Source organism: Arvicola amphibius, chromosome 3 (assembly GCF_903992535.2).
Source record: "Arvicola amphibius chromosome 3, mArvAmp1.2, whole genome shotgun sequence".
Taxonomy (NCBI): Eukaryota; Metazoa; Chordata; class Mammalia; order Rodentia; family Cricetidae; genus Arvicola; species Arvicola amphibius.
The window spans coordinates 50,859,767-50,884,033 of record NC_052049.1 but is presented as its reverse complement, the minus strand read 5'-3'; the positions used below and the strand labels follow the sequence as shown (position 1 = coordinate 50,884,033).

Genomic DNA, 24,267 nt, shown 5'->3' with positions numbered 1-24,267 from the left:
CCTGAGCGTTCTCTCTTGGTGCTTTCAGTATCTTTTCTTTGTTCTGTCACTTAGTGTTTTTTTTTAAAGATTTATTTATTTATTATGTATATAGTATTCTGCCTGCATGTATGCCTGCACACCAGAAGAACTCACCAAATGTAAGCTACCATTTGGTTGTTGGGAATTGAACCCAGGTCTTCTGGAAGAGCACCCAGTGCTCTTAGCCTCTGAGCCATCTCTCCAGCCCCCACTTAGTGTTTTGATATGATGTGGGGAGTTTGTTTCCTGGTTCTGTTAGGTATTCTGTATGCCCCTTGGACTTCGATGGGCATTTCTTTTTCTTATAGTAAGGAAGTTTATCTTTTGTTGAAAATATTTTCTGTGCATTTGATCTCAGCCCCTTATTCCATTCTTCTTTTTCTATTATTCATAGATTTGGTCTTTTTATAGTGCCTATATCTTGAAGTATTTTTTTCTAGAAATTTCAGTTTTAGGTCCTACATTGAGATATTTAATCAGTTTTGAAGTGAGTTTTTACACAGGCTGAGTGATAGGCTGTGGTATCTCTCTTTTTTAAATTTATTTCTCTCTCTCTCTCTCTCTCTCTCTCTCTCTCTCTCTCTCTCTCTCTCTCTCTCTCTCTCTGTATGTGTGTGTATACATATGTCCATATATATTGGAGGATAGCCTTGGATCTCATTTATGAAATGTTGTCTGCATTTCAGACTGGATCTCTCATTAGCCTGGATCTCACTTATTAGGCTAAACTGGCTGTCTAGTAAGCCCAGAGATCATCTTGTCTCTGCCTCTGCAGTGCTGGGATGGTAAGCATATGCCATCACACTCAGCATTTAAGATGTGTTTTAGGGCCACTCAAGTCCGTGTGCTTTGGAGTGAGGAAGTGCTCTACTGGCTGAGCTGTATTTCTAGCCTGCTTTCATTCTTCTATGCTTAATATAGGTAGAATATTTTTGCATATGGGAAAAAGAAGAGCTCTAATTTTATTTTTTTCAAGTAGTAAACTAATTGTCCCAATATGATTTACTGAGTATTCCATTTTATTCTGTTTAAAACACTATGATTCTGATCTATTAAATTAATTTATAAATTGCTCTCTCTCTCTCTCTCTCTCTCTCTCTGTGTGTGTGTGTGTGTGTGTGTGTGTGTGTCAGCGGACAACTGTGAGAGCTGGTTCTCTCCTTCCACCATGTGTGCCCTAGGGGTTGAACTTCGGTGGTCTACCTTGGCAGGATACAACTTTACCCACTAAGCCATCTTACTGTGGGCTATGACATATTAAATTTCTATGTGTGTGTATGCAAATTAATATGAGTGATTATTTCTGTGTCATTAGTATATTAGTATTTTAAGATCTTAGTGCAAGCCGGGCGGTGGTGGCACACGCCTTTAATCCCAGCACTCGGGAGGCAGAGGCAGGCGGATCTCTGTGAGTTCGAGGCCAGCCTGGTCTACAAGAGCTAGTTCCAGGACAGGCTCTAAAAAAAAAAGCTGCAGAGAAACCCTGTCTCGAAAAAACCAAAAAAAAAAAAAAAAAAAAGATCTTAGTGCATTTGTGAGAAATCATATAATTACTTCTGAGGTAACTTTTTATGTTGAATGACAAGGTGTGTCTTAGCTTGGGCTGCTTTAACAAAATGACAAAAAGCTCTTTATCCATCAAGATATTTCCCCAGTTCTAGGATATAAAATTTTCTATACATACTCATTGCATTCCTTCAACCCGAGGCCAAGAAGTAATCAAGCATTGTTATGTTCAGTGCAGCATGACCACCTACTAAGAAATAATAATCACTATTGACATATGAAAGTCACAGTTAAGAAACCATGATACATAATCTTTTGGACTGTGAACCCAGGCCTCACTTATGCTAAACATTTACTTTGCCATTTAATAATATGTAACCTTAGTCCCTTGTGAAATGATATTTTACCATATTTATAAAATTCTTAATTCTTCTAAAAGTAGAATAATAAAATAGTGCAAGTGATTGATTAATTATATTTCGTTATAGGCATGCCCTCTCCAGAGATCCAGCTTGGGCTCAGATTTGGAAAGGACTCAGAAGAGCAAAAGAATAAAAATAAGGTGATGCCGACTCTCAGTGAGGACCTGGTGTTGCAGGTGCATTGATGTTATTTGAACATATACCTCTCAAAAGCTGGGACTGCTAGCTGAGAAATTACTAATTATAAGGTTTTGTTGTCTGTTACTGTTTTGCTTCTCTTTGTTTGTTCAGTTATACCTTTGAAAATCAATCATTCAGTTTCTTTGTTGCAAATTTGATAAAAGACATTGATTTTAGGACAGGTAATTTAAAATATTTCCCTTTTTATTTTAACAGTTTTTTTTCCCAGTGGAGATAAGGTAGTAAAAGAACAGAGGTTAGACATAGGATATAATAATTATGATTTTCATTTTGATTTTGTATCAGTTCATTTTAAAGTTTGTGAAGGAAATACCAGTCTATGTGGTGTAATTTGAGATAAACAGCGTTAAAGACCCTCTGTTGTCTTGTATATGTGTGTGTGTAGATAGTCTAAGAGTTATTTGCTTCTCCTCAGTGCAAAGCTATTGGGGAAAGAAGGGGATGATTTAGTTAGCACTTTGGCTTGATTAAGTGAGCCAGCCTGGGATACCTACCTACAAAGTCTTAAAGAATTGAAAAGCTACATATAAGATCTTACTTTGTAGTACAGGTTTGTCTGGGACTCGCTACGTAGCTCAGGTTGGCCTTGAATTTGGAAGTCTTCCTGCCTCTTTTTTCCCTCCCTCCCTCCCTTCCTCCTTCCCTCTCTCCCTCCCTCCCTCCCTCCCTCCCTCCCTCCCTCCATCCCTCTCTTCCTCCCTCCTTCCCTTCCTTCCTCCTTCCCTCCCTCCATCCCTCTCTTCCTCCCTCCTTCCCTTCCTCCCTCCATCCCTCTCTTCCTCCCTCCTTCCCTCCCTCCCTCCCTCCCTCCCTCCCTCCCTCCCTCCCTTCCTTCCTTCCTTCCTTCCTTCCTTCCTTCCTTCCGCAGAACAGGCTTATTGGAACAACTTGAACCAAGTACATGTGTATTGTCCAGGCACAGATAACCGACGGGCGAGAGAAGGAGCACCACATGGAGGGTTTCTGAAGTCTGGGTGGTTATTAAGGTCTTTTTACTTGGGGTTGAAATGGGCTAGTTTTAGATGCCTAAAAGACATCTCTTCCACACAGGGCAGGAGTTTTTATCTTAGATGGTCAGCCTAGTTCTATCATGGCACCATTTTGCCTAATGGAACTGTTAATGGCTGTTAACAGACTTAGAGATTACTCATTGCAGGGAGTTTTTGCTCTCAAAGAACAGTGAGCCGACACATACATTTCTCACTGCTGGGAAAATATCTGACTTGTGCAGTTTAAGAAAGAAGGGTTTATTCTGGTTTATGGCTAACAAGATCCTTACAACATGGTGGGGAAGCTGCCTCTGCCTCTAAAGTGCTGGGATTGCAAACAGGAGCTACCTCACCTGACTCCCTCCCTCCCTCCCTCCCTCCCTCCCTCCCTCCCTCCGTCCCTCCCTCCATCCATCCCTCCGTCCCTCCCTCCGTGTCTCTTTCTCTCTCTCTCTCTCTCTCTCTCTCTCTCTCTCATACACACACACACACTCAGAGAGAGAGAGGTGTGCACATGCGTTTGTGTGTGGGTTTACTCACACTTGGGTATGTGTACATATGAAAAGTTTGATGGTTATTTTTGTTAGTCCCTTGCCACTATATTTTTTGAGTGAATCTGGAATTAACTGATTCTGACAGACTGACTGGCCAACAAGCCTCAGGGATCTTTCTGTTTCTGCCTCTCCAGCACTGTCTTACGGTTGCAGACGACCACGTCTGGCTCTCATGTGGATGCTGAGGTTGGAGCTCAGGTCCTCATGCTTGCAGAACAAGCACTGTACTGACTGGACCCTCTCCCTAGTCCCTACCCATATGTTTTAATAGCAGGAATGGCAGGAATTCCAGAGGTGACTGAAGATTTATTTAATACCACACCCAGGAAGGTTTATTTCATAAAGTATCATTGATAAAAAGAGAAAATTCAATGCCAAATATTTTTTCCTTGAAACTGAGATATCTATATTTAGCTTCTGATAATGTTTAAATTTTTCTTTTGAAATTTCTGAGTTAAGAAGAAACAGTTTTTCAGCTAGCTTCTGAACTGAAATAAGAAGTATGTATGTATGTATGCCTATATATTCATATATATGTATGTTTCCATTCTCCTGTGGTTCTGGGGATTGAACCCTTACTCTTACTAGGTGAGTACTTTAACAGTAAGCTATGTTAATAGCCCTTCAGAAAGATTTTCTGTTTATTTTATAAGCACTTACAGTGTGATTTAGTGTCAGGCTCTCACTTGCACTTAGAATATGGATTTGAGTCCTTGATTATCATAGTACTTAGAGTAGTTTTTAAAAATACGGATTACCAGACCTGTACTGAGTAGGAAACGTCCAATGTTGTAGCCTCCTAAGTAAATTCCAGTAATCAGCAATTTGGGCACAGTTGCCTTAGATCCTTCCGACTTAGTGGATATGCCTTTCTGAGGTTATCATTAGATAGTAAATTAGCCATATGTTCATTTTAAAATTAGGATGTGAAAGATAAATGAATAATTAATATTTGTCCCTCTTTTTTTAGATTTTCAAAATTTCATTGGAAAACTAGAAACCTCTTTTAACTTTTCCTTATACCTCCATTTGTTTTGGGCTACAGTAGAAGGTAGACAGTGTAATGGACCTATTTGAATATCTGTAGCAAATTTTAGTAAATCATTTTCTAAACTGACATACGTTGCTACTTTCATCCAGCTTTGATTTTTGTTCTATCAAAAAAAGCCTTTAAAATTTGACTGTCTGAGAGGAATTTAATGTGTCAGAAATAAAAACATGGAGGGACCTGAAAAGATGCTTTCCCAGGGTTATTTAAAAGAAAACATACTATTTTAATAAATTGAATCAGACTTCTAAATAAATTCTACCTAAGAAGTCAAGTGCCGGGTGGCAGTGTCGCAGAAGACTGTGGCTGCCATCCAGTGTTACAGATGAGAGCAGACCAGGAAGGAAGAGCTGCGGTGTGATTCATACCATGCTCTTCAGTAGCTCTTTCCCATTACTTTTTGCTTGGCATAATAACCCTGTCTAATCTTTATATTGCTATATGACAAGCAGTTTATGTTCACTTTTTATCATTATGAAAAAATACCCAAGAAAATGAAAGCAAAATATTTACTTTGGTTAACAGTTTCAGAGAATTCAGTCCAGCATTCTGGCTCCATTCCTGTAGACCTGTGGTGAAGCAAGACATCACGACAGGGAGCATAGGTACAGTGGAGCTGCTCTTACTCACGATGGTTGAGAAAGAGCGAGAGTAGAAGGAGGGCAAGGACAGGCTGACAGAACACAGGAAGAGCCAAAGGCACTGCTCAAAGGGATGGACTGCTTCCCTACAATAGGCCTACCTCCTAAGTTTCCACTGCTTCCAGTAGTGCTACCAGCTGGTACCAAGCCTTCAACCTGTGAGGAGGGGAGCACCATTCCAGGTTCAAATCATGACACAGTCTTACATTCTTACATGCCTAAATTCTTACTTTTTGGAAGAATTTAGTGATATGTCTAGAGAAGAATATTGGGAACATAGGTATCTATCAGAGTAGTTGGCATGATAGTTAAGTACTAGGTGTCTAGGTATCCTAGGCCAATAGGTATCCAGGTAGTTGTGTAAATGAGGGTGGTTTGGATGAGACCAGCCCCCCCTTTCTCTCTGTGTCTCCTGGGGATAGGGCTTTAATCTATATCCTTGTGCATGCTGAGTAACTGTTATTGAGCTTTATCCACATCCTCAATATTTAAATGCGTGCACTTGAGTAAAGCTGTTTGTGTTCTCCGTATTATCTATGGGCTTCATCAAAAAACCTGGTTTTAAGAAAGATGTCTACCTTTCCCAGAAAGAGAGAATGGTCCAGTTGACTGTCTTTGGACAACACTGTTAGTTCCTTTATTTTAATTAATTGATTATGTAATATGTGTATTTGTGGGCATGTGCAAATTTGTTTTTGTTTGTTGGTTCTAACACATCATCTGTATTGTCAGCTCTCCTAGTTTCTCTGCTGACCTTCAGGTAATAACTATGTCATTAATTCTTTAGGTCTCAAGCCCAACAATTTGCACTGCAGATTTGGACATAATTTCTATAATCATGGGTTTCAACTCTTTACAATAAACTACTTATCTATTCATTTGTCCTTTGGGATCTGTTTTTCTGAGTGACCCTAACTAATTGCAGTGGGTAGCATTAATCTCATAATCCTTTTCTTGGTCATTTGTAAAAGATGCTTGTTTGATAAGAAATGATTGTTCAGTCCTGCAGTTATTACCAGCAGGGCAGGTCTCCACATTTCCTCTTTGAAATACAGATCAGTATTCAAGCAGTGTGAATCCAAATTGAAGGCTTCCTCCTTCCGCTTTAAAAAAACTGTTTCTTTAGTTTATGTGTATATATGTATACAGAGGCCAGAACTGGAGTTGAAGGAGGCTGTGAGCCATAATGTGGGTGATGGAAATAGAACTGGTCCTCTGCAAGAGCAACAAGTGCTTTTTCTTCTGAGCGGTCTCTCCAGTCCATTCTCCTTCCTCTTATGCATACATGGAGGTGGAATCGGTTAACTTGAATGTCAGAAGGAATGTCGAAGGGGCCCTGAATGCATCAACGCTTGCTTGATAACATTTAACGGAAAGGAGTTAGCAAGGCCAGTGGTTAAGGAGAGGAATTTTTTCCTTTTCTTTTCTCTTCCTTTTTCTTCTTTTCCCTCATCCCTTCTTTTGTTCTTTTTTTCCTTCTCTTTCTTTCTTTTGTCTTTTTAAGCTCCAGTGAGCAGGTAGCAAGCAACCTTTCCTACCATCTGCCACTTTGAGGTAAAAATGCTGAGATGCCCAAGTATGGGGTGAGTTTTCAAAGCTCAGGGCACAGGGAACACTTTGACTCTACTGGGGTGATCACTAATACTATTGGTGTCCCTTTTCTGACTCAGGAGCTCATTCTGATTTAATTCTTGCAGTTCTGGAGTTGTCCTTGCAGAACTTTTGGTGGTTTAGAAGGATTTCTGGGAAGTAGTGTGATTAAAACAGGGCTTAGAATTTGGCCTAAGATGAGCCAAGAAATTTCTAATTCAATCACTTTGTGTTTAAGTTATTCTTAAATACCAATAAGTGAAATGTCAAGCAACTATTTCAGCATTTGTTATACTGAAGTAATGTATAGATGGTACTTTATGCGTTATCTATATGACAGCCCCCATGAGCAGTCATGTGTATATGTAGAATAATATTTTTAAATTGTATAAACAAAACTAGGCACCTTAGTCCAAGAGAAATATATGTTAAGGAAATGTTATCAATAATTTATAAGTAAAACACTGGATATTTGTTACGAGTAATCTGCTTTAGTGCATGTGAAATACTAGTTTATGTGAGATACTAGTTTATGTGAGTTACTAGTTTATGTGAAATACTAGTTTATGTGAGATACTAGTTTATGTGAGATACTAGTTTATGTGAGATACTAGTTTATGTGAGATACTAGTTTATGTGAGATACTAAGTTTTCATAGAGAACCAAGGTGTTTGTTCTGATTTTTTTGTTTGTTTATCCTGGCTTCATTGCCAATCTCAGTAATCCATCTGAAGGGCTGAAGAGAGTGATAACACAGTAAAGAGTAATTTCTTTAAAGACATAAACAGATTTGGTTCTGTTTAGATCCTCCAAATTGATTCAGTTAGCCTAATCTCTCACATCGTACTTTCAAAAAATAAAATAGTAAGACACCTATATAGTTTAATGTCTGGTCAAAATATGAAGATGTAGGAGCTAGAAAAAAATGTAGTCATGTATCTAAAAGAGATAGATAGCAATTCAGGTCTCTTGTGAAAGAAAGACGATGAAAGTGTGTTCTTGAGTTTATTAACTGATCAGTGAGTAACACCAACCACCATTGTATTTAGTGTCTTTAGCTCTTGAGTGGAGTTGTTTCTTGTGGAGGAGGAAATGAAGAAAACAGCTAGCTGTCTTTGTAATTACTTCATGTGGAAATGATCATGAGTAGTTGCCCTCCACAGGAAAGTTCACTGGCCTTTTATGAAGATAAGTGAAATGGGCAAGATAGTCATTTGATTGTTTTGTGGAGATGCAGATATATTGTTACAGAAACCTTAATCTAATCTCTGTGGGCCCATTAGGGACGCTATTTCTCTGGCCTGTGTGGAGGCCCAGCATTCTAAACTACTCAAAACATAAATGCTAATCCAAATTGGGCTAGCATCTGGCGTACAACCAGCACTAGGAAGGTGGGCTCACCTTAACCCATGCTGAAGAGATAAGCAGGATAATGAATTATTTTAATGAAATACTATACTTTTCCTTCCTGGTACGGCCCCTGTGAGCTTCCATGTAGTTTGTCTGAGTCTGTCTGACTCAGAAAGGTCTAACTTTACTTCTGCCTTTTTCTTTCAGCCCCTAAGTATGCTATATTTATTTGTTTGTGTTAAGTTTAAATCCCAGTTAATGGAAATCTGCGACCACTGATGTATAAGTCAATCCACCTGAATTAATAATTCCAAGTTTATTCTGAGCACAGCATTCCTAGGTGACCCTAGGAAAAGTTGAGGAGACCACCAGGGGAAACCATGAGGTGGGGGCTTTTTATGCCCTCTTAGGGTGGAGCCACCAATGGTGGGCCTTCTGGCAGGGGATGGGGGGTTGGGGGAGGGTGTGGAGTAATACCCCCTGAGGATGGAGCTCTCACCTGAACATTCCAGACTCATGGATGCCAGGAGCTGGGGTGATGCCTCCACCCAAACATTCCGGACTCTTTGGATATTTGGCTACCAGGGGCTAGGGTGAAGCCTTCACCCAGACAGTTGTTTGTTTTTGTGCTCTAAGCTCTCTTGCTCCTCTAAAAGTTCCTTTTATGCTTTGTGGGTGACCGCTATGCCAACTTATTTAAAACATGACTCTACCCCCTTCTCCATGCTCTGGTCAGCTGCTGAGATTTACAGCTTGTCTACCCTAGGGTTTTTCTTTTAAATGCTAATAATTTTTTTCGAGTTTCCATTTGAGTCATTCTTAAATTATTTTATTAATGAGACTAAGAACTACAAGAAGGGACTCTTAATTTACTCAATAGCAGTGCCTAGAAGTATGTAAGTCCATTCTTAGTAAACTGGTTGGGCTAGTTTCGTCTTGTAACCTTTGAGTCTCTGAGTTTTATTTATTTATTTATTTATTTATTTATTTATTTATCTCTCTCTCTTTATCTATCTATTTATTTATTTATTTATTTTTAGAACGCAGCAAAATAAAATCTGGTTTATTGTTGGACATTGTTTCACACATACATCAAATAGGCCAAATAAATAAACAAACAAACAAACAAACAGAAACTTCATAGACAAAAAAGGAAGAAAAAAAGAAACCTTTTATTTTTGGCCTTTTTAACCATCTCATACAAACCAACTACTTATAGTACAGCTAGGTACATACACAAAAAAAGTTACTGGAATGCTCGGAATAAGATTGTTTTTGTTGTTGTTGTCGTTTTTGTTTTTGTTTTTCTCCTTTTGAGATTATAATGAACATGGTCACACCACAAGTAAGGTCAGAAGTAGGACAGAGAACGCTCTGAAGGCTGGTCTGGTCACCCGTCATCATCAAAAATGGCTGACCCCTAACAATATGTACAAAAATATAAAATGTAAATAAAAAATACAAACAAATTTTCCTTTTAAAGCATTTTTAAGAAAAAAGCAGGGCCTTGGAAGTTTTGATTTTTTCCTCCCCTGTTGCAAATTCATGTGGTTTTGGTGGGTTGATGAAGAGCGCATGTCATCTGTGGGTAGCACTGCCCACTGTGGGCGGGCGGGGCCTGCTCCTCTACTCGAAGGTGACCACGTTTAAATTCTGAGACGGGAAGTGGAGGGTGAACAGGTCACGGAGGCCTTAGTTTAGCTTTTCCTTTGCTGTCCAGTCATCCTCATTGTCTTCAGCTACCCGCTTGCCCGAAGGAGCCTCGGCTTCCTCTTCTTCATCTCCATCCTCTTCCTCCCCACCTTCTTCCTCTTCTTCATCTACCTCATTGTCAGCCTCCTGCTCCCCATTTTCCTCATTAGCATTGCCATTGGCAGGTACGTCTTCCATTCTCTGCCTCCTCCACAGCTGCCTTCTTCTCCTTCAAGTCCTTGGTGGTGATCTCAGAGCTGGTGTCCACGGCCGCGTCTGACATGGTGGGGCACGCTGTTGATCCGCTGCAGTGAGGGTGAGAAAAATCGAGTTCAAGGACTCTGGTGAGAGAGCTGCTGGAGTCTGCCTCAGGAGGAGGAGGAGGAGGAGAAGGAGGAGGCAGCTGCGGCTGCCACGAGCACCGAGCAGCACCGGGAACAATGCAAAGATGGCTTTTCAGAGCAGCCAGTCGGGGGCGTCTCTGAGTTTTATAAAGCCCGTGTAGAAGGATATACATACACATGGAACATGGGTGGGTAACTCCGATGTCTGTAGACTTCATAATCAGTGAATAGCATGAACATTAATTGGAGAAGATGAAGTGATTTATTTTCAAATTTTGAAATATTTATATTATTTGAAGTAATAGATGGTCATAGAACAAGGGAGAAAAGATTTTATTTTGACCTCCTTTGGCTAGCTATAGTATGCTTATAATTGTATTTGTTATCTCAAAAAATTTTAAGGTATTTTTTTGTTGTTGATTTGTTTTTCAAGACACGGTTTCTCTGTAGCATTGGAGCCTGTCCTGGAACTCACTCTGTAGATCAGGTTGGCCTTGAACTCACAGAGAGCCGCTGATCTCTGCCCCTGAATGCTGGGATTAAAGACATGTGCTGCCACCGTCTGGTTTATTTCACTTTATTTTTAAATTACAATGATGTAGGAGGTTCTTCTATGTGTTGCTTTCATTGGTTGAATAAAGAAACTGCCTTGGCCTTTTATTAGGGCAGAACATAGGTAGGTGGAGTAGACCGAACTGAATGCTGGGAAGGACAGAGTGGCAGACGCCATGAAGCTCCTGCCTGAGACTGACGCTGGTTAGAATCTTTCCCAGTAAGCCACAACCTCGTGGTGTTATACAGATTATTAGAAATTGGTTGAATCAAGATGTGAGAGTTAGCCAATAATAGGCTAGAGATAATGGGCCAAGCAGTAATTTAATTAATACAATTTCTGTGTGGTTATTTCGGGGGTTAAGCTAGCCAGGTGGCCGGGATGACAAAGCAGGCCTGCTCCTCATACAACATTATAATACTACATTATTTCCTCCCTTCCCTAAGGAGGACTGTTTATCCTACTTTCAGCATTCCTCAATTGCCTGTAGTTCTTTGTCAATGGTGGGGCATTATGAAATTTTCCCTTTCCATGCTATGCATCTATTGGTGTATTTCTTTGGGTCTTCTTTAGACACCAGTATTGTTGAGGTATCGTAAGTGAAGCATTCCTACCATTTCTAGGAGATACAATCTCACAGCAGCTTTCCTGGTCCTCTGGCTCTTACAGTCTTTCTGCTATCTCTTCTGTGATGTTCCCCAAGCCGTAGGTACAAGAGCTGTGTTGTAGGTGTGTCGATTGTGACTGAGCACCCCACTGTCATTTGTTTCTCTATATTTTAATCAATTGTGCTTTCTGTGTTAGTCTTCTTCGGTTGCAAAGAGAAATTTCTTTGAAGAGGGTTGAAAGTTATACTTTTTTATGGTTATAAGGATAGATATTTAGAATGCAGTGAGGAATTAGGCTGGTTTTATAAAGTAGCAGTACTAGGTTCTCTTCTAAGATCTATCACCTCACTAGCCATAGGTGGTTGACTAGGTTTTTACTGTCAGGCGTGTTTTCTTTCCTGTTAAGGGGCCTTAAGTTCAGTTAGAGAGTTGTTGGTTACCACTGGTACTTCAGGGCCACTGTTGCACCCCTAGGCCTTCCTGCCATGCTGGTTGTCATTGTAGTTCATAAGCATTGCACTAGGTAAGACTGTTGGTTGCTTCCCTCCCTTGGAAGCTTCCATTGCCCCTCCTGATACTATACAAACGTGTCCTTAGGGAAGAGGCTTTTAGGTCAGACCCAGTTTAGATTGTTCAGATCTTATGTGCATGGTATCTTCAGCAATAGGAACTTACCGCCAGCCCCTCGGAAACAACCAAGGGCAGCAGTAATAGTCTCTGTAGTTTTATAGTTTATAGTAATACTCTCTTGAACTCCCCTGACCAACAACTCCAAAGAAGAATTCCTGTGCCTGGTATTGGAGTTTTGTTAGATAGTTTGTGGGTTTGGGGCAGAGTATTATGAGCCCAAGTAGCAGAATTTAAGCTAGATATGCATGTATACACATACACTGAACACTAATTGGAGACTCTCATATATCATGATTTGTGTGTGTTTGTGTGATTTTTCTAAAAAAATAGGATTGTATTGTGCTGTTGTTAAAATGTTTCTATATTAAGGCCAATTGCTTTATTCTCAGAAAGCTGTATCTATAGATCGTAGAAATAGACTCCCAGAGCAATTTTTTTAAAAAAATATTTTTTGATGATGACACCATATTTAAGGCAAGGTTCTTTTTAAAGTGAGCAAGGCAAATATACTGTGAAACCTTAAACTGAAAAATTATATCAGTGAATTTTATCTTTTTTTGAACAGAATGCAGTAGCTTCGGTTTTTCTGGTCTGATATGAGAATAAAAGAAACTGCTGATCATTTAATGTACAAAAGGAGGCGTATAAGGGAGAGTCTGAAGGAAGAAAATATAAGGAGAAATGATATAACTATATTAAGATCTCAAAAAGAAAAAATGAAGAGCTAAGAAACACGAATTCTCTGGAGTGCTTCGCTTTTGGTTTGTTTCATTATTATTCCTTAGTTTGGAAAATAAAACCTACTCTTTTTTCCCCCCTTAGGATCCTCAAGATGAAGCAACACAAAATCAAGTTCTGTTACAGTTAAGTACAATGACTTATGGCTTCTTTATATTATAGGGTATTTATTTTGTTACTGTTTGCAGAGCTGAGTCTGTTTTTATAAGACTTAAAATTATATATTCTGGAATGTTAGTGGGGTAAATAATAGATTGTTTTATAAGCATTCAAGATAAATTTAATTTTATATGAAAACTTAGATTAAAATAATTTTTTTCTGTCTGCTAATTGTATTTAAAAAGTGAATTTATAGCATAGCATAAAGGAAGAGCTTGTAGAGTCTTTGGTGTAACAAAGCTTTATATTCCTACGGTTCTTGAAAAACAGTAGTTCTCAAAATACAGCTTGCAAACTCCCTGGTAGTTCCTGAGATTCTCTTAAGAACTATTTTATTAATGATACTAACATATTTGACTCTTTCCATGGGGTTTACATTTGCACCAACAGTGCTCAGCAATAATAAGAAAAATGCTTAATGGCCTTAGCAGGAACCAAGGCAGCCGTGGCAAATGGTACTTGTAATCATCTTGTTTTTTACTGCTGTGTGCTAATTGTAAAAAGGAAATGATGTTAATTTTACTGAAGAATGTGTTTAAGGAATATAGGTAGGAAAGGAAGGGGGAGGGAGTTTGGGGAGACATCTCTTCTGGGAACAGACCTATAACCATCCTAAACCCAGATGCCTAAACACCAGTGTAAGACTACAATCAGTAACAACCAGGGCAATATGACACCACCAGAGCCCAGCTATCCTAATACAGCAAGACCTGAAGAAAGCAACCTTACAGACAACTACTGTGGGAGCCCCTTCTGCTCCTTCAGCCAATAGCCTTTAAGAATCCAGCCAACTTGGGCGTGGTCTCCTATACTAGAAATGCAGCTGTAAAGCCTGTACTTGTTCTCTTGCTTCCTGCTCTCACTTTCGGCTGCTAGACTCTGTTCCTGTTCCTCGTTCGTGCAGAGGACTGTGTTCTAGGACAGTGATCTGCGAGTCTCCCTTTATAAATAACCCTTTATTATACAAATTCTGAACTAGTGTGGGATTATTTTGTAACTTCCGCCATCATCTGGTGCCTGAACGTGGGGACCAGACCACACTTTTTGGGATTGGTCTGCCAGCTGCATGGTGCATTGGGTACTGACTCCCGCCTGCTACTCTAGTTGGCCCTCAGACACAGCAGGCTACTGCTTAGTGCTCCTTGGCTCATGCCCCCATGCTATCTCTCTGTGTGTTACACACCAGCCCACACACTGCTGCCTGCGATCCCCACAGTGTACTCAGTCTGCAACTCATATTGACGAAAAACTTTGGGTTTCTTTTCCCCCCCACTGGGCTCCAACTCTCAGAATCATTTGATCAGCTTAATAACTGCTCTTAATTTATTAGACAAAGCAACCTTACCTAAGTAAGCAACATGTATTGTTCACTGCTGCTAGCGTCTCTCAGCCACATGGCTGCAACTGCGACACCTGCTGGCCGATAACAATTATTACACCTACTCCAATTCATTGTAGTTACTTTACGACAGGTAAGACCTGAAAAACTACAAAAAATGACTAATAGCATCCAGGAGTTCAATAGTTATTTTGCTTTTACCATGGAAGGTATTGTGTAAGACCTACACTATTTTCCTTCCCTTTATTTAATTCTAGGAATTAGCTTTGTTTTCAATATTATCTCATTAAAAAATGGTTCAATACTATGGAGAAGGTTAGCATCACTTTGACAAAATTATCTGAAAGAATTTGTGCTGTTGAATCTAACTATCAAAATCTGTTGAAAAGTTATAATATGTCCAAGGATAATACATTATCTTAAATGGACAAGTTTCATACCTTAAAACAGAACACTGGACAGGATACTCAGACTTTAAAAAAGCCAGTAGTAAAAAGATTTGAAAATATTGAAGAATTTATTGAAATTGACGAACGAGACAGAAGGTACAAGGACAGAATTTAGCCTCATCAGTATGTGCCAGACCCCTGGATGACTTACACAGAGTTTCATGTGCATATCTGATAATTTCCTCAGAAAAACCATCTGGCACAAAGTACTCTAAAATAGTCAAAGAATATGCATGGGAACCAATACATATGAGTGATTTAAAAGAAATAAAGCAAGCAATAGTTTCTTATGGGCTACATTTACCTTTTGTCAGGGAAATGGTGAAAACGTGGGCTTCAAGTACTAAGTTACCCCACACGATTGGATTGGCAAGGGTCATTACTCTGATGCTCAGAAACAGGCTCACTATGACGAATGTACCTTGTCCCTGTGCAGCACAGCAGCTTTAAATGCTTGGGACAGGACTCAAGGACTGAGTCATATATTAGAGTTAAACAGGGTCAGAGAGAACCCTTTACTGACTTCTTACAAAGATTAACTAAGGCTGTACAATTAGGAGTGACAGACCCTGAAGCTAGATGTATATTAATTGAATCTTCGGCTTTTGAAAATGCCAACTTAGAATGTAAGAAGATGCTTGGGTCTGCAAAGGTCAGATCAGCACCCATAGATGAATGGATCTTGCATACAATGAATGTTCAAACATTTGACTATAGTAATGAAGCTTGGGTAGGAGAAGCAGTTTCCAATGGTATGAGGAGACAACAAAATGCCAAATGTTTTAATTGTGGAAGAATAAAACATCTAAGAAGGGACAGTAGACAAGGAATTCCGAGGAATAATGTCTCCTCTAAGAATAACAAGAATAGGAGGACTTAGCCTTCTGGTATATGTAGGAGGTATGGCAAAGGCTAGCATTAGACTAATGAATGTAGGTCAAAAAGAGACAGACAAGGCAACCCGATACCACCAGGAAACTCTTTGGGGTGCCTCTCGCAGGCCCCAATGTCAAACAAGGCCCAGTCATTCCTAATCACTATGGACAACGTGTCTCACCAGGAAAATTAAACATTCCAGTGCCTACTGTAAAACAAGAACCATACTGTTCTGGATGATGGAATAGACCTGGGGAATGAGTGAAAAACTCCAGTAGGAAATAGGAAATGTATGTTTTAGCAGAATTCTTTAAATGATCAAAGACCAAAGCTAAGAGTGCATATAAGTGACATTGTAATTGAGGGATTACTAAACACAGGTGTAGATATGACTATCATTACTCCAGAATCTTGGCATCCAGACTGGCCTCTTCAAGTGGTAGATATTCAATTCCTAGGAATTAGAACCCTATTTCAAGTAAAACAAAGCACAAGGTAGATTGAATGCATAGGGCCAGAAGGACATAAAGGAAGGCTGAGGCCATATGCAATTAATATTGCAGTGAATTTATGGGACTGTGATATATTGCAGCAATGGAATACCCAGGTTAACATTCCTGCAGTCGCCAAAACTCTTGTTTCTGGGAAGGATATTATATACTATTATAAATAAAGGTCACCAGCCATTCAGGCTGTACAAAAGCGCAAAGCAATTAGCAAACCTTCAGAGGTACTAACAGCCTTGCCTTTAAAATGGTTAACTGAGAAACCCATATGGGTTAAATAATGTCCTTTAATGGAAGACAAACTGCAGATTTTAGAGCAGCTGGTACAGGAGCAGTTAGATGCTCACCATATTGAAGAAACAACCAGCCCTTGGAATTCTCCTGTATTTGTTGTTAAAAAGACATCTGGAAAATGGAGAATTGTGACAGATCCAAGAGCTATCAAGAAGGTTATCCAACCTATGGGCCCTCTACAATCTGGAATTCCTCTGCCTTCTCTATTATCAAAAGGATGGCCTCTCACAGTTATTAATTTAAAGGAATTGTTTCTTCATTATACCTTTACAAGAAAAGGATTGAGAAAATTTGCTTTCTCAGCCTAGTAGGAGTTACCAGTGGACTGTCCTCCCATAGGGCATGCTCAGTAGTCCCACCCTGTGCTAAATCAGCCATTGGAAATAATATGTAAGCAATTTCCTAAGTCTATAATCTACCATTACATGGATGACATTTTGTTTTCTGACTCAAATTCAGATACTTTAGAAAGAATGTTTGAAGAAGTGAAAAAAGTTTTACCTAAATGGGGATTACAAGTTGCTCCTGAAAAAAAAATACAAGGAGGAGATTCTGTCGATTATCTAGGTTACAAAATAGGTTTACAGAAAATAAGAACACAAAAGACACAAATTTGGAGAGACCAGTTGTGATCTCTTAATGACTTTCAAAGATTGTTAGGAGATATTTCCAGTCTATGACCGGCTGTTGGGATAACACTTGGCCTAATAGTTCATTTAAACAAAACCTTAGATGGTGACAAAGATTAAATAGTCTCAGAGAATTAACAGCTGAAGTGGAAAAAAGAATTGATGGTCGTTTAAGAGAAACTATAGGAGGCACATGTAGATGGAGTAAATCCAAATCTTAATTGTATTCTAGTCATATTGCCTTCCAGAACTTCCCCTACAGGAATTTTAATGCAGAGAGAAGATATTATCTTACAATGGATCTTTTTATCACATAAACCAATTAAAACTTATGTGAAAAAAATCTTTGAATTAATTATAAAAGGAAAATTGAGATTTCATCAGCTAGTAGGAATAGACCCAGCAGAGATTATAGTTTCTTTTACTGCTGGTGAAATTAAAAAATTAAGAGAAGACAATGAATCTTGGCAAAGAACTTGTGCTATTTTTTTGGGAGAAATTAATAGCAATTATCCCAAAAGTGATAGAATTAACCTCATAAAGAGAACTCCTTAAATTCTTTCCTGAATTGTACGTGATGCACCAATAACTGGAGCCCATACATCTTATACAGATGCAGATAAATCAGGAAAGGCAAGTTACAGATCAGAAGAATTAAATAAGGTGAAAAAAAAGCTCTTATAATTCGTTCCAAAAGGCAGAATTATATGTTATTTTCATGGTACTAAAGGATTTTAAAGAACCTCTTAATATAGTTACTGATTCATAATATGCAGAAAGAATCATCTGGCATATTGAAACTGCTGAATTTATACCAGATGATACAGAATTGACTTCATTATTCATACAGGTTCAAGATATAATCAGGAATAGGCTTTGTCCCATATACATAACACACATCTGATCCCATACTGGTCTGCCAGGTCCTCTAGCACAAAGTAATGCAGAAATTGATTGATTATTGATTGGTTTTTTTTTTTTTTTGGTTTTTCAAGACAGGGTTTCCCTGTAGTTTCTAGAGCCTGTCCTGGAACTAGCTCTTGTAGACCAGGCTGGCCTCGAACTCAGAGATCCGCCTGCCTCTGCCTCCCAAGTGCTGGGATTAAAGGCGTGCGCCACCACTGCCCGGCTCGATTATTGATTGAAAGTATGCTAAAAGCATCACGATTTCATAAGAAACATCATATCAATAGAAAATGTTTAAAGAAAGAGCTTTCTATTACATGGCAACAAGCTAAGGAGATTATAAAGAGATGTCGTACTTGCTCTTTCTATAGTCAAACACCATTACCAGCAGGAGTACCCCAAAGGGTACTCAAATGAATGAGATCTGGCAGATGGATGTGTTCCACTTTACAGAATTTAGAAAATTAAAATATGTACACCACACCATTGACACTTATTCAGGTTTAAGAGTTAATAAGAAGCTTGAGCTAATGAGGCAATCAGTTTATAACATATGTAGACCTCTGTGTGATTTTCTTTGGGACCTTACCAGCTGTGGGAACTGGGCAGGACAGAAACCCCAGCAAGCAGACCCTCATGTTACAATTGTACCCTGGCATTAACTGCTACCGACTGCGATGAGAAGCTTCAGTTTTAGAAAATGTGTATCATCTTTTTTCTTGATCTTGATGACTTAAGCTTTTCTGATGGAACTACTGGTAAAATTAATGGCTATTTTTTGATATTTTGTAATGAAATGTGTCAGATTTACATGACTTAATGAGTCTGCTTTGGTTTTCTTTCTGTTGCTGTGATAGTAAACTCTGACCAAAAGCATCTTGGAGAGGAAGGGGTTTATCTTACACTCCCAGGTCACAATCATCAGAGGGCATTTGGGGCAGGAGCTCAAGGCAAGAACCTGAACCGGAAACCATGAAGGAATGCTGCTTGCTCTTTGGCTCACTCACAGGCTTATGATTCAGTAGCTTTCTTATGCAGCCCAGGACTTCCTTCTTAAGAAATGATGGGCCACAGTAGGCTGGGCACTCATACATCAGTTAAGACAAAACAACCCCTTATAGACGTGGCCACAGCCAGTTTGATCTGGACTATCCCTAAGTTGAGAATCCCTCTTAAATCTGAATTGTGTAAGTTGACATCTGAAGCTAAGTAGGACAAATATTAATGCATAATGTTATAGAATCATGCACAAATAGCTGATGTGTTCAAAGTGTAAGGTGGCCCAATCAGTTGTAGTGTAGAACAAAAGGTTCATTGTCTTTCACTTTCTGTATTTAAGTAATTTTTAAGAACCTTATCGCTGGTGATGCGACAGCTGTTGGAGGAATGAGGAGTGGTGGGTGGGAGGTTTCCTTGCCATGAACTGCAGCAGGTGCTGGTGGAATTCAGGAAGGGTTCATTCAGAGAGAGCACAGTGACACACACTACTAGTTCCAGAACAAGTTCTCCTGGAGGACCAGATGGATGGACAGCAGTTTGAAGAAACTATCTGGACTCTGAATAATCTTTATGCAGAAGGAGAATCTTGCAAGTCAGTCATATCCTGAGGCCGTTTGGCTTGTTTAACACTATTTACTATCATCTTAAGCATGCAAACTCACTAAGTTTGAGGATGTTCTGAAGAAAGCCAGATACATTCAAGAACAAAGGTTTTACTTCCACATTAAACTTACAATTTCAAGCCATTTTTTCCCATTTCTATGCTCTCAAGATTTTAATTTGTATCCTTTGTTTTTTAAGGGTTTGACAGCACTATGTTTAAGAGAAAGTTAAGAAATATAAGTAATGGCTGATGCAGTTAAAGTTTAATTTTTAAAGACATTGTAAATGCTAATACTGAATTTAATCTTTCAGATTAATTTGTTTCTGGGCCTTTTAGTTATTTAGTAAATCTCATAGATTTCTGTAATAGTTTAATTGTATAAACTTCGTTACTTTAAAGCCTGTAGTAGTCTCTCTGTCTTTTAAACTTATTGTAATATCTGCTGAAATATTAACACAACAGTAAAGCTTTTCTAAACAGAAAAGAATCTTACTACTTATAGAAGTACTATAACCTCTTAATTCTTGATAATATCAATTAATAGCATCCATGATTACCCTAAGGTCACTAGAACATTCTTCAGTTTTTAAGATACCACTTAAGATACCCACTTAGACGTGGTCTCTTATAGTATAAATGCAACCATAAAGCTTGCCCCTCTATTGGCCTCAGTTCCTCTTCCCCCCTTTATGCAGAGGACTGTGATCTGTGAGTCTGCCCACCCCTAAATAAATCACCCTTTATTATACTCAATTCTGAGATAGTATCAGATTACTTTATAGCATCCATCTTCATGGAACTATTACTGTCATTTATAATTTAACAAATAAAAAATTTAAATTTCTATGTTTAAATATAAATCTATATAAGCCACATAAATAAGTCCTTTGGGATCCTCAAGAGTGTAAGAATTCAAATATCCAAAATTTTGAGAACTATTATTATAAATAATAATTTTACCCAAATAGAATATATTTCATTTATAGAAGTGAAAAAAGGCTAAGGAAGACTAATACACCATATAACCTAGTGCTTAGAGAAGTGCTTTTAACATTTAGAAACATCTTATTTTATGTTGTAGGTGTGTATGTATGTGTATATATACATATATTCATATGTTTTTGTTAAGTTTTCCATAGAGATGGGATCATTTTACGGATGTGCTTTTAAATTTTCAGTCAACAGTTTATCATAGTTATTTTCTCATATTGATATTTAGCATGCATTTTTAAAATTTCACAAATAAAATGGTGTCTATTTGCTTTTGTTTTAAAAGAGATACACAAAATTATTTACCATGTTATACAATTAAAGTGCTTTTCAGCATGTTATACTTTATTGTCTAACTTATGATTTGCTGAATCATTAATTTATATTGAACAGTTATCTTGTTTGTAGTCTTGCTAAAAAAACTAGTTTCAATATTTAGGAGAGGCTTTTGTGTATTCAAGCTGCATCTTAACACTCTTAATATAATTCTCGTAATTAGAGAAGAAAGTTCTTTTGATTCAAACTTTTATTTTGTCTTCAATTAGCTTATTCTCAAATTGGACATTCTTTATCAACCTTATAGAAATCGTCATCTGTTTCAAGAGCTTAGTCTACATTTTAGCGTAACTTCTATTGACCACACTCAGTTTGGACAGAAGAAAATGCTGTGTTTGTTATTTGCTTAGGATTTGGATAGCTATGCCCCATACATTAAAAACTCTTGTTAAAACACCTGAAGCAAGAGGATTTTTTATTTTGAATAGGAAAATGCCTTTATTGCATTTATGCAGTAAGTTATTCTGAAAAGTGAAATATTTGGCTGATTGCTTTTGTCAGTGAGCTTTTAATACCCAAAGTAGAGGATCAAAATTGCAGATTACACATGACCTTTATTTTGTTTTAACCCTTTCTTTCAAGATTTTCTGTTCCCCACCTTTAAACTAACTGTGGAAAGTAAAAGCAAATATCTGAGAAATCTCTCTCGTGCCTCCCACATGTATCTAAAGTACAATACCAGACTGTCGGTATGTTTGAAGGTAGCCAAGTCACATCATTTAGAACCATTTTCTTTGGCCTTGCCACCCTTATTTGGTAGACAGTCACCTCTCAGGTCACTTTCAAACCTGAATGTAGTTAAGAGTGTTTATGCCCCCGAATTTATCCATTAGCCTTTTTAGCACACTCCTATTTTGGATTCACTTTAACAAATTGATAGTAATTGCAGAAATAATAGAATGGTATAACCAATTATTTTTCCATTTAAAAGTCTTTTTTTATTAATTAGTTATTTTTTTTATAACTAGAGAAGAATTCCCAGCATGCACTCTGCCGTTTCCTCACCCTGAATTTTCATGGAGCCACCGAAAGACCGGAGGTATGCTTTCATGAGCATCGGTGCGTGAGAGCATCTTTCCTTACCAGTAGAAGACCACTTGGATATGGATTTATTTACAACTAGGCTGTGTAGCATGCGTTTCAAGTATGAAATTAAGTTGTTGCTGACCTTTGATTGTGATTAAACTGCCCATTGGAGAAAGAGGGCGGTTGAAGCAGTATCTGTTGTTACAAATGTCTACTTTTCACTTCTGATTTTGAGGATTCATAGTTGAGAAAAATAATCGCTTGTCTCCTCATGACTTTGTTCAGATGTATTCATGCCTCATGTAGACCCAGTTCACTATTTTTTCCTTTTCCGTGTTGCGGTATTTTGTCTAGTGACTTCCCCAGAGTGAATATTTTCCTTCTGTTCCATACTGGAGTAAGCATGCACAATGGTCAATGACACCTTGTGCTAATACAGATATATACAAGGGTGTGATGAAAACTGCTGAAGTTTATAAACTTCTGTGTTATATTACTATTTCTGCTATTGCCTACCCATACATGTACCTCTAGTACATCTATCTAATCCATGTTATTTTTTATTTTTCTAATTAACATTTATTGAATGATGTGTGAATGTTATAGGTGTATGAATTCTAAATACAGGATTACTTATCTGTCTTGAAACATGAAGATAACAAGATATATCTGAAACATGCCATTGCTTAAAAGCAAGGACTTTTCATAATCTCTGTGGACAGTGCTGAGAGCCTAGTCTATCCTTGTTTCTTCTAGCCAAGCTGTCACTATTTAAATACTGGGGAGAAAACAGTGATTTTAGTGCATGGAAGTGTATTTTTTAAAAAAGTGCATAATAGCACTCAAAAATGTTAAATGTAAAAATGTTTGTCTCAAGACAAAAGTGAGTATAATAAGACCCTTGTAGTTTTCTGTGACTTGGAAGTAGGGACCTGTTAATACATGCGTAGTTTTCTGTGACTCGGAAGTAGGGACCTGGTAATACATGCGTAGTTTTCTGTGACTCGGAAGTAGGGACCTGGTAATACATGCGTAGTTTTCTGTGACTCGGAAGTAGGGACCTGGTAATACATGCGTAGTTTTCTGTGACTCGGAAGTAGGGACCTGGTAATACATGCGTAGTTTTCTGTGACTCGGAAGTAGGGACCTGGTAATACATGTGTAGTTTTCTTTTTCATCCTTTACTTCTTTGCTTAGGTATAGAATCCAGAGCCTCATATATCCTAGCCAGGCACTGAACTACATTCCAGCCCCTTCTATTTCTTTATTGAATATATATCTGCTCATAAAGCATAATATATTTTTGGTTATCACTATAAGTAGAAAAAGAAGAGACCTGAGTATGTCAGGAAGTCTTGAAGAAAGTATGAATTATACCCAGAAAGGGAAAGGCCACATAGATAGAACCAGTGTTGAAACATGAGATTATGTAAGCAATGAAGCCTAGCCACGCCCCAAGGTAAGGAGACTTTGCCACAGTCTGCATCCTCTACTGTTAGGAAGTAAAAGCTTTAAATGAGCCTACTTTGTCATTCAGATACTGATAGAAGGTGTGAGTTTGCATTAATATTAGCAGGTCAGTACATAATAACAAGAGGTGCTTTTCTAACACTGACCAAGTAAAACTTCTAGATTCTGAGACAAATGCTTAGTTATAACGAAAATCCTTGTGAAGTTCAAACTGTTGTAAGTCAAACTAGAAAATGGAATATTCAGGTTCAAATCCTCTTGAGAGTCCCATGCCCCAGCAAAAGAGTCGATAGTCAGGACCCCAGAATCTGAGGCACAGTTGTCAAAGGTATTTGTTTTGTGTCTGATGCAGTTTCTATAAGCCTTGAAGTTATCAAAATAAGTATTTAATATTTATGATGAGAAAGCATAGAATTAGCTGGTTAGACTCAATGTAGGAGATCCTAAGTTTTTAGCAGCATTCAAAGCATCATAATCCAGAGTTAAACATATTCTGTTCCCTGTATCAGATATGACCAGGGTATTGGCTTTGGCCTCATGAATGTTGTAGAGGAATGATTCTCAACCCAGGGATCAAATGACCCTTTCGCAGATGTCATATATCAGATATCTGGCATTCAGATATTTATATTACAATTCTTAACAGTTGCAAAATTACAGTTATAAAGCAGCAACAAAATTTTATGGTTGGGGGTCGCCACAACATGAACTGTATTGAAGGGTCGCAGCGATAGTAAGATTGAGAACCACTGTTGTCGAGCTTCATAGCCTATTTGATCATCCACAGTAAACACAAG

General features: G+C 38.3%; 1 protein-coding gene across 11 annotated transcripts in view; it reads left to right on the top strand.

The window, feature by feature from the left end:
* The window catches only part of Ankrd31 (ankyrin repeat domain 31), a 137,624-nt gene that overhangs the window by 11,701 nt on the left and 101,656 nt on the right, over window positions 1–24,267 (top strand). For 8 of the 11 annotated variants that reach the window (XR_005284624.1, XM_038321872.1, XM_038321871.1 and 5 more), the window contains 3 exons: window positions 2,016–2,125; window positions 12,972–13,012; window positions 21,943–22,013. Coding sequence is in view for 10 of the 11 variants with exons in the window: in XM_038321872.1 (XP_038177800.1) it covers window positions 2,016–2,125; window positions 12,972–13,012; window positions 21,943–22,013 (222 nt within the window). In the remaining variant the exon portion in view is untranslated. Of the gene's footprint in view, window positions 1–2,015; window positions 2,126–10,464; window positions 10,547–12,971; window positions 13,013–21,942; window positions 22,014–24,267 lie in introns of those variants that run through there. The other 3 variants (XM_038321865.1, XM_038321868.1, XM_038321869.1) reach the window with 2 other exon arrangements.